This window comes from Callithrix jacchus, chromosome 2 (genome assembly GCF_049354715.1).
Source record: "Callithrix jacchus isolate 240 chromosome 2, calJac240_pri, whole genome shotgun sequence".
In the NCBI taxonomy this organism is placed as follows: domain Eukaryota; kingdom Metazoa; phylum Chordata; class Mammalia; order Primates; family Cebidae; genus Callithrix; species Callithrix jacchus.
Window position 1 is genome coordinate 17,197,078 of NC_133503.1, and position 12,303 is coordinate 17,209,380.

General features: G+C 55.8%; 1 protein-coding gene across 8 annotated transcripts in view; it reads left to right on the forward strand.

The window, feature by feature from the left end:
• TNRC18 (trinucleotide repeat containing 18) overlaps positions 1–10,687 on the forward strand; it is a 112,433-nt gene extending 101,746 nt beyond the window's left edge. For all 8 annotated transcript variants that reach the window (XM_054248864.2, XM_078358107.1, XM_054248872.2 and 5 more), the window contains 6 exons: positions 2,471–2,587; positions 3,643–3,807; positions 5,053–6,401; positions 7,657–7,893; positions 8,050–8,124; positions 9,143–10,687. In XM_054248864.2, coding sequence (XP_054104839.2) covers positions 2,471–2,587; positions 3,643–3,807; positions 5,053–6,401; positions 7,657–7,893; positions 8,050–8,124; positions 9,143–9,349 — 2,150 coding nt within the window. In that variant the 3' untranslated portion in view covers positions 9,350–10,687. The remainder of the gene's footprint in view (positions 1–2,470; positions 2,588–3,642; positions 3,808–5,052; positions 6,402–7,656; positions 7,894–8,049; positions 8,125–9,142) is intronic.
• The last annotated feature ends 1,616 nt before the right edge of the window (positions 10,688–12,303 follow it).

Genomic DNA, 12,303 nt, shown 5'->3' on the forward strand with positions numbered 1-12,303 from the left:
TGAGGAAGAGTCCATGGGAGGTAAATTTCTCACATCCTATGCGTTTGTAATCTCTTCATTCTACTCTTGTTATTTAGAGATAGTTAAGCTGGGTACCTTATTCTTTAGAGGTAGTTGAGCTGGGTGTAAATTCTAGGGTGGAAATAGTTCCCGCTCACCATTTCAAAGCCATTTTTCCATTTTTATCTCGCTTCCCGTATTGTTGAAGACAGTCAACATTTTGATTTCCAAATCATTGTTGGAGACCTGTTTTTTTTCTTTCTGGAAACTTGTAGGATCTTCTCATTATCTCTAGATCTTGAATTCTGTATTTGTGTGTGTGTGTGTGCGCGCGCGTGTGTGTGTGCGTATGTGTGTGTGTGTGTATGTGTGTGTTCTCTCATCATGCTGGGTATCTGCATATCTGCAGGGTGGGGGTTGATTTTGAAGCAAATTTCCTTGAGTCCCAGAGCTCTTACTTATAGCACAACTTGGATAACTTCTCCTGTGAATTTCATGTTTTCCCTGGAACTTGCACTAGTCCCGTGGCCTCTGGTGTGTGTGTGTGTGTGTGTGTGTGTGTGTGTTTTCTGTTATTGTTTATTTTTTATTTTGTTCAACTTAGATATTTCCTCTGCTTTTATCTTCTAACCCCTTCTGTTTTCTTGAATTTTAAAATTTTATGCTATCATATAAAACATTCTCCACCAGTTGGTCACATCTGTAATCCCAGCAATTTGGGAGCCTGATGGAGGTAGACTGCTTAAGCCCAGGAGTTTGAAACCAGCCTGGGCAACATAGCAAGACCCTAACTGTACAAAAAGATACAAAAATTAGCCGGACTTGGGCCAAGCACAATGGGTCATACTTGTAATCCCAGCACTTTGGGAGGCCAAGGCGGGTGGATCACCTGAGGTCAGGAGTTTGAGACCAGTTGGGGCAACATGGTGAAACCCCATCTCTACTAAAAATAATTAGCTGGGCATGGTAGCAGGTGCCTGTAATCCCAGCTGCTTGAGAGGCTGAGGCAGCAGAATCACTTGAATCCAGGAGATGGAGGTTGTGGTGAGCTAAGGTAGCACTATTGCACTCCAGCCTGGGTGACAGAGTGAGAATCCGTCTCAAAAAAAAAAAAAAAAAAAAAATTAGCCAGGCTTGGTGGTGTGCCCCTGTTGTCCTAGTTACTTGGGAGGCCAAGGTGGGAGGATCACCTCAGCCCGGGTGGTCAAGGCTTCAGTGAGCTGTGATCGTGCCACTGCACTCCAGCTTGGGTGACAGAGTCAAGTTTTTTCTTTTTTTTTTGAGGCAGGTAACGAATTGTTTTTCGTTTTAGCTTTCTGGGTTTTTTTTTTTTTTTGAGACGGAGTCTGGCTCTGTCACCCAGGTTGGAGTGTGGTGGAGTGATCTCAGCCCACTGCAGTCTCCACCGCCCAGATTCAAGCTATTCTCCTACCTCAGCCTTCTGAGTAGCTGGGATTGTAGGCACATACCACCAAACCCAGTTAATTTTTTGTATTTTTAGTAGAGATGGGATTTCACCATGTTGGCCTGGCTGGCCTCAAACTCCTGACCTCAGGAGATCTGCCCCCTTTGGCCTCCCAAAGTGTTGAGATCGTAGGTGTGAGCCCCTGTACCCGGCCTTATTTTAGCTTTCTGCGGCTCCCTCTGTCTTCCCAGTAACCCCTCCTTCTGTTTTCGGGTGCCGTGCTCTTCTTCTCAGTAGAACCCCTCAGATGTCTAGGGACCCTGAATGAAGGAGACGTCAGCAAGTCAGTGTGAGCTCTGCACTCCCAGTCCTCACAGCGAGTGGGCAGGAATGTTTTAAGGGACCAGGTTCTGCTCAGATTCCCCAAGACTCACATCCATGGGGATATAGTCTCAGCATCTGGTGTTTGGGAAGGAGGCTGGGCTGTCACCCTTAGTGGGGGGCATGTCCGGCTTCCTCCCCTACACTCAGCGTCCTTCAGTTGGGAGCCTCTCTCTGGGATGAACCTCTCAGCTCCTGCCAGCCAGGCCACCCTCAGCCCGTTCAGTGTTGAGGTCTCCCTCAGTCCTGCCTCCGGAGGTGCTTGGGGCCTCTCTGGCCCAAGCCTTGTTAGGATTCTCTTGGGAAAACTACCTCCTCTTCATTGGTGCTGCCTTCTCCTAGGAGATAAAAACCCGCTCCTGCACGTTTGTCCCGGCGTCTCTCCCAAAACACTGCCATCTCCCGCTGCTGCCCTCTGCTTTCCCGGTTTTGGTGTCTTTCAGGGTTGATGCCCGCGTCCCTCCTTTGCTGTGGTTGTGGGGAGGTCTTTGGGTGTGAGCGGGCGCAGGTGCATGTGCTCAGGAAGTCAGCTAGAAATGGAAGACCCAGTTCTTCCACCCAGCCTGGCTATCACAACCACACTCTGCACCACTGTGTACCCTCCGCTCATGTGCCACACCCTCGTGCATCACTTAGGGAGCTGGAGATCCAGGGACCTCTCCTGAGCCTCCCCTTCTCCCATAGGGTTACTGGACCTGGAGGACGATGGGGACTTGATCACCGTGGAATTTGACGACGGAGACACAGGCAGGATCCCCCTTTCACACATCCGCCTCCTGCCCCCCGACTATAAGATCCAGTGTAAGTGATGAGCTCGTGACACCCAGGCTCCTACCAGGAGCCGCCTACCCTGGCTCTCGCCCTCCCAGCCCAGCTCTGGACTCTGTCTGAAGTCATTTGGAGTGACGGGATGGAAATGGCAGAAACCATGGGTGGGAACTCCCATGAGATCCCAGGGCTCCCAGTTCCTGAGTCCTGGGCGCATGAGGACAGCACAGGCCCATAGGCCCAGACCATGGGAAGCTGATCAAAAAATGTTATTGGCCGGGCGTGGTGGCTCACGCCTGGAGGCTGAGGTGGGTGGATCACCTGAGGTCAGGAGTTCAAGACCAGCCTGGCCAACATGGTGAACCCCTGTCTCTATGAAAAATAGAAAAATTAGCTGGGCATGGTGGTGCATGCCTGTAGTCCCAGCTGCTTGGGAGGCTGAGGTGGGGGGATCGCTTGAACCCAAGAGTTCAAAGCTGCAGTGAGCTGTGATCGCACCACCGTGCTCCAGCTTGGGTGACTGAAACTCAATCTCTAGAAAACAAACAGGCCAGGCATGGTGGCTCACACCTGTAATCCCAGCACTTTGAGAGGCCAGGGCGGGTGGATCACATGAGGTCGGGAGTTCAAGATCAGCCTGACTAACACGGAGAAACTTTACTAAATATATAAAATTAGCTGGGTGTGGTGGTGCACGCCTGTAATCCCAGCTACTCGGGAGGCTGAGGCAGGAGAATCGCTTGAACCCGGGAGGTGGAGGTTGCAGTGAGCTGAGATTGCACCATTGCACTCCAGCCTGGGCAACAAGAGCAAAACTCCATCTAAAAAAAAAAAGCATCTGTATCTGCCTATCCCAGTTCCACAAACTGTTTTATTTTACTTCATTCATTCGGGAGCCTCTGGCTACTTGCTATAGATGGGGCTTCCCCTGCTGGACCTCACAGCCTGTGGCGGGAGCCTGCCGGGGGTGAACCACCTGGCATCGGTTGCTTCCGACCCATCCCTGATCCCCGGGACTGGCTAGGGTCTTGGACGCTCCAAGCTGGGGAAGCCAGGCCTGATGAGCCACTCTCTCCTCTGTCCCGCAGGTGCTGAGCCGTCCCCGGCACTCCTGGTGCCGAGTGCCAAGCGCCGCAGCCGGAAGACCAGCAAAGACACCGGGGAGGGCAAAGACGGGGGTACAGCAGGGTCGGAGGAGCCAGGAGCGAAGGCCCGTGGGCGTGGGCGGAAACCTAGCGCCAAGGCCAAGGGTGGTACGTTGGCCTGGGCCCCAGGGCAGGGGTGGGGGCGGGGCTCCTTTGGGTATCCAAACTCAGGGCTTGGGGACCTGCCCAAGTGCCTGCCTGCTGTCTCTGTAAGAACTCTGGGCCGGGCATGGTGGCTCATGCCTGTAATCCCAGCACTTTGGGAGGCCAAGGTAGGTGGATCACCTGACGTCAGGAGTTCAAGACCAGTCTGGCCAACATGGGGAAACCCCGTGACTACTAAAAATACAAAAATTAGCCAGGTGTGGTGGCAGGTGCCTGTAGTCCCAGCCACATGGGAGGTGGAGGCGGAAGCGCTTAAACCCAGGAGGCAGAGGTTGCAGTAGGCCATCACGCCATTGTGCTCCAGCCTGGGCACCAAGAGAGAAAGTCTGTCTCCAAAAAATAAAAACCTCTGCACTGCGGGGCTGTTCTGACCAGGTGGCAAATGAGGAACTGAGGCTGAGGGAAGCAGGTTGATCTGTCAGAGGCAGAGCTGAGCTGCAGTGGCCTATGTTTCTTTCCAGAGTCCAGAGAAAATGCTTCATGCAAGCTGAAAGCAGAGGCTACTAGAGGACCCTCTTTGGGGCCAGTATAACTTAAGGTTGATATAGGGGAGCCGCCCAAGGAGGTCCAAGAGGGCCGCAGCCAGGTATAGGGGTTTCCCCATGTTGGCCAGACTGGTCTTGAACTCCTGACCTCAGGTGATCCACCTACCTTGGCGCCTCCCAAAGTGCCGGGATTACAGGCATGAGCCACCATGCCCGGCCCAGAGTTCTTACAGAGACAGCAGGCAGGCAGTCTTAAGAAGTAGCCCAGGATGGAAACCAGGCCTTTCTGCCAGGCGCGGTTTCAGCCAGGCCTTTCTGCCCACACCTATAATCTCAGCACTGTAGGAGGCCCAGGCACGGGGATCACTTGAGCCTAGGAGTTCAATACCAGCCTGGGCAACATAGCAAAACTATGTCTCTACAAAAAAAAAATGATAATACAAAAGTTAGCCAGGCATAGTGGCACATGCTTGTGACTTCAGGTTACTTTGGAGACTGAGGCAGGAGGATCACATCAGCCCAGGGAGGTTAAGGCTACAGTGAGCCATGATCATGCCACTGCACTCCAGCTTGGGTGACTGAGACACCATCTCAAGAAAAAAAAAGCATCCCATGAAAGCAGGCCTTTTCTGATGAAAGCCACAGCTCATCTGCGAGGAAGCCCCCACCCCAGCCTTTCATCTGTTTTCTTTTGTTTTTGCAGACAGAGCCGCTACCCTGGAGGAGGGGAGCACAGCAGATGAGGTCCCCAATACCCCCTTGGCCCTGGAGCCAAGCAGCACCCCAGGTTCCAAGAAGAGCCCCCCAGAGCCTGTGGACAAGCGAGCTAAGGCCCCCAAGGCGCGCCCGGCACCCCCGCAGTCCAGCCCTGCACCACCTGCCTTCACCAGCTGCCCAGCACCCGAGCCCTTTGGGGAGCTGCCAGCCCCTGCCACCGCCCTGGCCCCAGCACCTCTCATCACCATGCCTGCCACACGCCCCAAGCCCAAGAAGGCACGGGCAGCTGAGGAGTCAGGCATCAAGGGCCCTCGGAGGCCAGGGGAGGAGGCTGAGCTACTTGTCAAACTGGACCACGAGGGCGTCACGTCACCCAAAAGCAAGAAGGCTAAAGAGGCCCTGCTACTGCGGGAGGACCCAGGGGCTGGGGGCTGGCAGGAGCCCAAGAGCCTCCTGAGCCTAGGCAGCTACCCTCCAACAGCCAGCAGCAGCGAGTCCAAGGTGCCCTGGCCCAAGGCCGTGGATGGGGACCTCGCCCAGGACCCTGGGCCAGGGCTCACATTTGAGGACTCTGGGAACCCCAAGAGCCCGGACAAGGCCCAGGCTGAGCAGGATGGGGCCGAAGAATCGGAGAGCAGCAGCAGCAGCAGCAGTGGCAGCAGCAGCAGCAGCGGGTCCGAGACAGAAGGGGAGGAGGAAGGCGACAAGAACGGGGACGGGGGCTGCGGCGCTGGGGGCCGCAACTGCAGCGCTGCCAGCTCCAGGGCAGCCTCACCGGCCTCCTCCTCCTCCTCCTCCTCATCTTCCTCCTCCTCCTCCTCCTCCTCCTCTTCCTCCTCCTCTTCCTCTTCCTCGTCTTCTTCCTCATCTTCATCTTCCTCCTCTTCTTCGTCGTCGTCCTCCTCTTCCTCGTCCTCGTCCTCGTCCTCGTCCTCGTCCTCCTCCTCTTCCTCTTCCTCCACCACAGATGAGGACTCTTCCTGCAGCTCAGATGATGAGGCGGCCCCCGCCGCCACGGCTGGTCCCTCTGCACAGCCAGCGCTCCCCACCAAGGCCACCAAGCAGGCCAGCAAGGCACGGCCCTCAGCCCACTCTCCGGGCAAAAAGACACCCGCGCCCCAGCCCCAGGCGCCCCCGCCACAGCCCGCACAGCCTCTGCAGCCCAAGGCTCAGGCCGGGGCCAAGAGCCGACCCAAGAAGAGAGAGGGCGTCCACCTCCCCACCACCAAGGAACTGGCCAAGCGGCAGCGCCTGCCGTCCGTGGAGAACCGGCCCAAGATTGCCGCCTTCCTGCCCGCCCGGCAGCTCTGGAAATGGTTCGGGAAGCCCACCCAGGTAACCAAGCTTGCGCCCAGGTGGGGCTGAGGGGCTGGGGGCCTTGTCTTTTGCTGCTGGGCACACATGCGCACAAATACACTACATCCACGCAAACACACACACACTTGCACATGTGTAGAAATGTAGGCACATGCATGCGTGCACATGAACACATGCATGCCCCACACAGACACGAACAAGTGCACACACAGGCACATCCACATGGCAGGACCCAGTGAGAGACGAGGGTGGTTCACACACCTGTGGCAGTGAGCCCCCAGTGTGCAGTGGTGTGGGGGAGGAGCGCCTGCATGTTCCGGTAGGGGTCCGTGGTCTCTCTCAGGCATCATTTCCAAAGCTGCTCTAGAAACGTGTTGTAAGTCTCTCTTGGCCAGCTGCAGTGGCTTAAGTCTGTGATCCCAGCACTTTGGGAGGCTGAGGCGAGAGAATCGCTTAAGCTTGGGAGTTCAAGACTGCAGTGAACTATGATTGTGCCACTACACTCCAACCTGCATGATAGTGAGACCTTGTCTTTAAAAAAAAAAAAAATTTTAGCTGGGCGTGGTGGCTCACGCCTGTAATCCCAGCACTTTTGGAGGCTGAGGTGGGCAGATCACCTGAGTTCGGGAGTTTGAGACCAGCCTGACCAACATGGAGAAACCCCGTCACTAGTAAAAATACAAAAATTGCTGGGCGTGGTGGTGTGTGCCTGTAATCCCAGCTACTCGGGAGGCTGAGACAGGAGAATTGCTTGAACCTGGGAGGCAGAGGTTGCAGTAAGCCGAGATTGTGCCATTGCACTCCGGCCTGGGCAATAAGAGCAAAACTCCATCTCAAAAGAAATTAATTAATTAATTAAATAACTTAATTAAAATAAATAACCGGGCATGGTATGCGCCTGTAGTCTCAGCTACTCAGAGACTGAGGTGGAAGGATTTCTTGAGCCTAGGAATTCGTGGCTGTAGTGAGTCGTGATTGTGCCACCGCACTCCAGCCTGGGCCTCACAGTGAGACCCTGTCTCAAAAATAAAGTCTCTTAGCTGCAGAATGCTTAGATTTGGTGAAGGCCCTCTTGGAGACCCAGCATGTCAAAGAGGTGGAAGAGGAGCTTCCCCAGTCAGAGTGAGACAAGGGGCTCTTCTCTCCCCAGCGGTGGGTCGTGGCTGGCTGAGAGGCCGAGCACCCGGAGTCCCGAGTGGCCAAACCTGCAAGGAGGCGGGCTCCCTGGGGCTGGGCCAGGGCCCCCGGTGCCCTGACGCTCATGTTGTTGCAGCGACGTGGCATGAAGGGCAAGGCCCGCAAGCTCTTCTACAAGGCCATTGTGCGAGGCAAGGAGATGATCCGGATCGGGGACTGTGCTGTGTTCCTCTCCGCCGGCCGCCCCAACTTGCCCTACATTGGCCGCATCCAGAGCATGTGGGAGTCGTGGGGCAACAACATGGTGGTCCGAGTCAAGTGGTTCTACCACCCCGAGGAGACCAGCCCCGGCAGACAGTTCCACCAGGGCCAGGTGAGCCTGTGGCCCCTCCCCATCCTGGGTGGCGCAGGGCAGACCCGAGGACCCCCGACCCCTCCAGGCCAGGCATTCCAGCTGCTGGAGAATCAGCACCCCCTCCCAGTGTGGCGGCCCCCAGGCTTACCCACAGCCCCTCTGTTCGCCACATAGCACTGGGACCAGAAGTCCAGCCGCAGCCTCCCGGCGGCCCTGCGTGTCTCCAGCCAGAGGAAGGACTTCATGGAGGTAGGCGGTGGTGGTGGAGGGGCAGTGGTGCTGGGGAGTGGGGTGGGGGTGGCTGGTTCCTTCCCATCAGCTTAGGCAGGGCCAGACTCGGCATCTGCTCCTCTATCCCCCGTGGTCTGCCTCGGCCTCTGACCTCCTGTCCCTGCCACTCTGAGTGCCTGGCTCCTGTTCTCTGTCTCTCCCGGTCTCTGCGTCTGTCTCCATCTCTGGGGCTCTCCTACTTTCCCGATGTCCTTTTCTGAATCTCTGACCAGACTCGTCCTCAGACTCTCTGGGTTTCTCCTGGTTTCCAGGTCTCTCCCAACCTCGGTCTTTCAGAGGTTGTCTCTGTGTCTCTCTCAGTCTCTGTCTCTTGGGCTCTGAGTCTCAGTATGTGGATGTCTCTCGGTTTCTGTCTCTTGGGCTCTACCTGTCTTGGTCTCTGGGTCTCTCAGTCTCTGTGTCTCTCTGGGTCTCAGTCTCTGGGTCTCTCGGTCTCTGGGTCTCTCTTGGTCTCTATCTCTTAGTCTCTGTCTTAATCTCTGGGTCTCTCTCAGTCTCTGTCTCAGTCTCTGGGTCTCTGTCTCAGTCTGTTGGTCTCTCAGTCTCTGGGTCTCTCTCAGTCTCTGTCTCTCTTGGTCTGTCTCTCTCATTCTCCATATCTCTTAGTCTCTAGGTCTCTCTTGGTCTCTTGGTCTGTCCTTCTGTCTCATCTGCTTTCCATCTCTCAGTCTCTGTCTCTCTCTTGTTGGTCTTTCCCTCCCTTGGTCTCTGTCTCAGTTCCTGGGTCTCCCTCACCCTCTGTCTCTGTCTCTCTCAGTCTCTGTCTCTCTCTTGTTGGTCTGTCTCTCCTTTGGTCTCTGTCTCAGTTCCTGCATCTCCCTCACCCTCTGTCTCTGTGTGTGTCTGTCCTGGCCCTTGTGGCTCCCCAGACCTCCCTGTCTCTGTTTGTCTCTGTCCCAGCCCCTGTGGCTCCCCCAGGGCTCCCTTGGCCTCTGTGCCCCCCACCTGCCGTCCTGATGTCCCTGTGTTCCTGCAGCGCGCGCTGTACCAGTCCTCGCACGTGGACGAGAACGATGTGCAGACAGTGTCGCACAAGTGCCTGGTGGTGGGCCTGGAGCAGTACGAGCAGATGCTGAAGACCAAGAAGTACCAGGACAGCGAAGGCCTATACTACCTTGCGGGCACCTACGAGCCCACCACGGGCATGATCTTCTCCACGGACGGCGTGCCTGTGCTCTGCTGAGCCTGCCAGGCCCCGCGGGCGGCCAGGGACACCTCTCCATCACTGCCACGGCACGGGGACCACGTGCGTTGTGTGCATGTGAGCGCGCCTGCGGGCATGTGCATGGGGCCAGGTGTGCACGTGGACGCCCGGGCGAGCGTGTGTGTGCATGTGTGTGCCCGTGTGCATGCCACACGCCTCCTGCCCCACCTTCCCACCCCTCAGCGCCCCGAGGACAGGGGCTCCCTCAGCTGTCAGGGTATGGCTCTGCCGTTCCCGTCAGGGCAGTCTTGGCCAGGACCGGCCCCTTCCTGCCCAGCACGTTGCAAGCACTTGGCCAGGCCGGCCCTCCAGGCTGCTGCTGCGTGGGGCCCCGAGGCCCATGCAGACTGGGGATTTGGCGGGGAGGGGGCTTCTAAGGAACCAAACTGACGCTTGCTCTGGGCTTCCCGGGCACCCTTAACACGGAGCCCACCCCATAGCCTCCCAACGTTGCATGGGATGGGGCGGTCTGATGCCAGCTGGCCTCTCTGACTGTGCCAGGCGTCCGGCTCCTACCTTCTCAGGATGGCCTGGACTTGGGGAACAGAGCTGGGTCGGGGTGCAGCCCGGGAGCATCATAGGTGCCAGGTGGAGGGGGCCCAGCAAAGGCCCACCCTGGCCCAAACCCTCACACTACAGAAAACCCCAATGGTGCTGAAACCCTTGCCTGGCCATGTCCAGCCCCTCCCCACCCAGGAGGGAGGTGGCCCTTCTTAACCTGTACAGTTTTATTGTACCAAGAGAGACTCGCCCCCGCCCTGTATCATAAGCCTTTAAATGGAGTCAACTTTTTAATTATATATATAAAGAAGATAAATATATATAAATATATATAAATATAAACTTTTTAAAACTGTGAAAAATAGCTATGAAATTATAAAAAAAGCGAACACATTCTGACGTGCAGAATATTATTTTTTATTTCCTGTTAGATTGTAGTGTCTAGCACTGGCCTCAGCGGCCTCCCAGTCCCCAGCACACTCCCCGCCCGATCCCCAACCCCACCAAGTGTACTGTACTCGCCCCCCCAGGTTAGAGAAGAGTTAGGGAGAGAAGAGGGAAGAGGCAGGAGCCGGCCCGAGCCCGTGGTCCCTGCTTGGGCCCCAGAAAGCACTTAACCAGGCCCCAAGCCTTCCAGGAAACCAAGGCCTCGACCAGACAATCTTGAGGGAAGGAAGCCAGACTTTGGGTTTGTTTTTTGGGGGAATTATTGTTTTTTTAAGTTTCTTTTGGAATTTTGTTTGTTGGCAAATTCTGTGTGATCTTTTTTCATAAAAAAAGAAAAGCAAAGAAAAAGATTTAATTGGAAAAATAAAATTGTGTGGAGTGGTTTATTTCAGGGGCTGGAGCAGGGGTATCTGGGGGGGATTCTGCCATATGAGGGCACCGAGAAGCAGGATTCAGCTGGAGGTTGGGTGCCACCCAGGCAGGGAGAGTGACCACATGCAGCCATCTAAATCTGAGCTAATCGGCTGGGCGAGGTGGCTCACGTCTGTAATCCCAGCACTTTGGGAGGCCAAGGCGGGCGGATCACGAGGTCAGGAGTTTGAAACCAGCCTGACCAACATGGTGAAACCCGTCTCTACTAAAAATGCAAAAATTAGCCAGGCGTGGTGATGGATGCCTGTAGTCCCAGCTACTCAGGATGCTGAGGCAAGAGACTCACTTGAAGCCAAGAGACAGGTTGCAGTGAGCTGAGATCGCGCCACTACACTCTAGCCTGGGCGACAGAGTGAGACTTCATCTCAAAAAGAAAAAGCAAAGCTGCATGCTCCCAGCCATGCCTACAACAGAAGCAAACGACACTAATGGTAAGTCAGAGTGGCCTGAAGCCCTCACCTAGATGGGGGTGGACGGCATCTCTGCACTGGGGCCTGGGAAAGCTGTAGGTGGGGGTCTGGCTGCCTAGCAGCGACTATGGCCTGGTCAGTGTGGGTGGCCAGCAGAGGACATTTGGGGCTTTGTGAAGAGGGTAACCCAGGGAGGACAGCCAGCTGGCCTCAGGCAAGGGAAGGGCCCGGCATGGGCTCTGGGAAATACTCTGGTGTCACCTGGCACAGACTTGACCCATGTGGCCGCACACCTGGGCCCCAGGGAGGATGCCTGCCCTGTGGGTCATGACGGCTGCAGACCTGGAGCATGTGGTGGCCCTCATGCCTGCCCTTAAGGTACCCACATCAAAATGTGGACCAGCCCCACTCCTTGGGGAAACTAAGGACAGAACAGGCTGGGCATGGTGGCTCATACCTGTAATCCTGGCACTTTGGGAGGCCGAGGCAGGAATAACACTTACTTGAGGCCCAGAGTTTGAGACCAGCCGTGATGGCACCAATGTACTCCAGCCTGGGCAACAGAGCAAGAGCCTGACTCAGAGAAATTTTAAAAATGAGGCACAGGCCGGGTGTCGTGGCTCACACCTGTAATCCCAGCACTTTGGGAGGCTAAGGCAGCTGGATCACTTGAGGTCAGGAATTCAAGACCAGCCTTGGCCAAATGCTGAAACCCTGTCTCTACTAAAAATGCAAAAATTAGGCATAGGGGCATGTACCTGTAATTCCAGCTACTTGGGAGACTGAGGCAGGAGAATCACTTGAATCCAGGAGGCGGAGGTTGCAGTGAGCCAAGATCACAGCACTGCACTCCAGCCTAAATGACAGAGTGAAACTCCATCCAAAAAAAAAAAGCATAGAACAGTACGGGAATTTGTCCAAAATGCACAGGTCAGCGAAAGGGCTGAGGCTCGAGGCCAGGAGCCTCTGACTCCTAGGACGCAGTGCAGTCCCCAAGAGGCTGGGGCCAAGCCTCACTTGCTGTTTCCCTCTTCAAATGGGCTGCTTGTGGCCATCCTCCCTGATCCTCACGAAGCCTGGGGGGTCATCAAGGTGGGCTACAAACCCCAAGTGCTCCCAGCTCCCACCCCACCACCCAGCGCT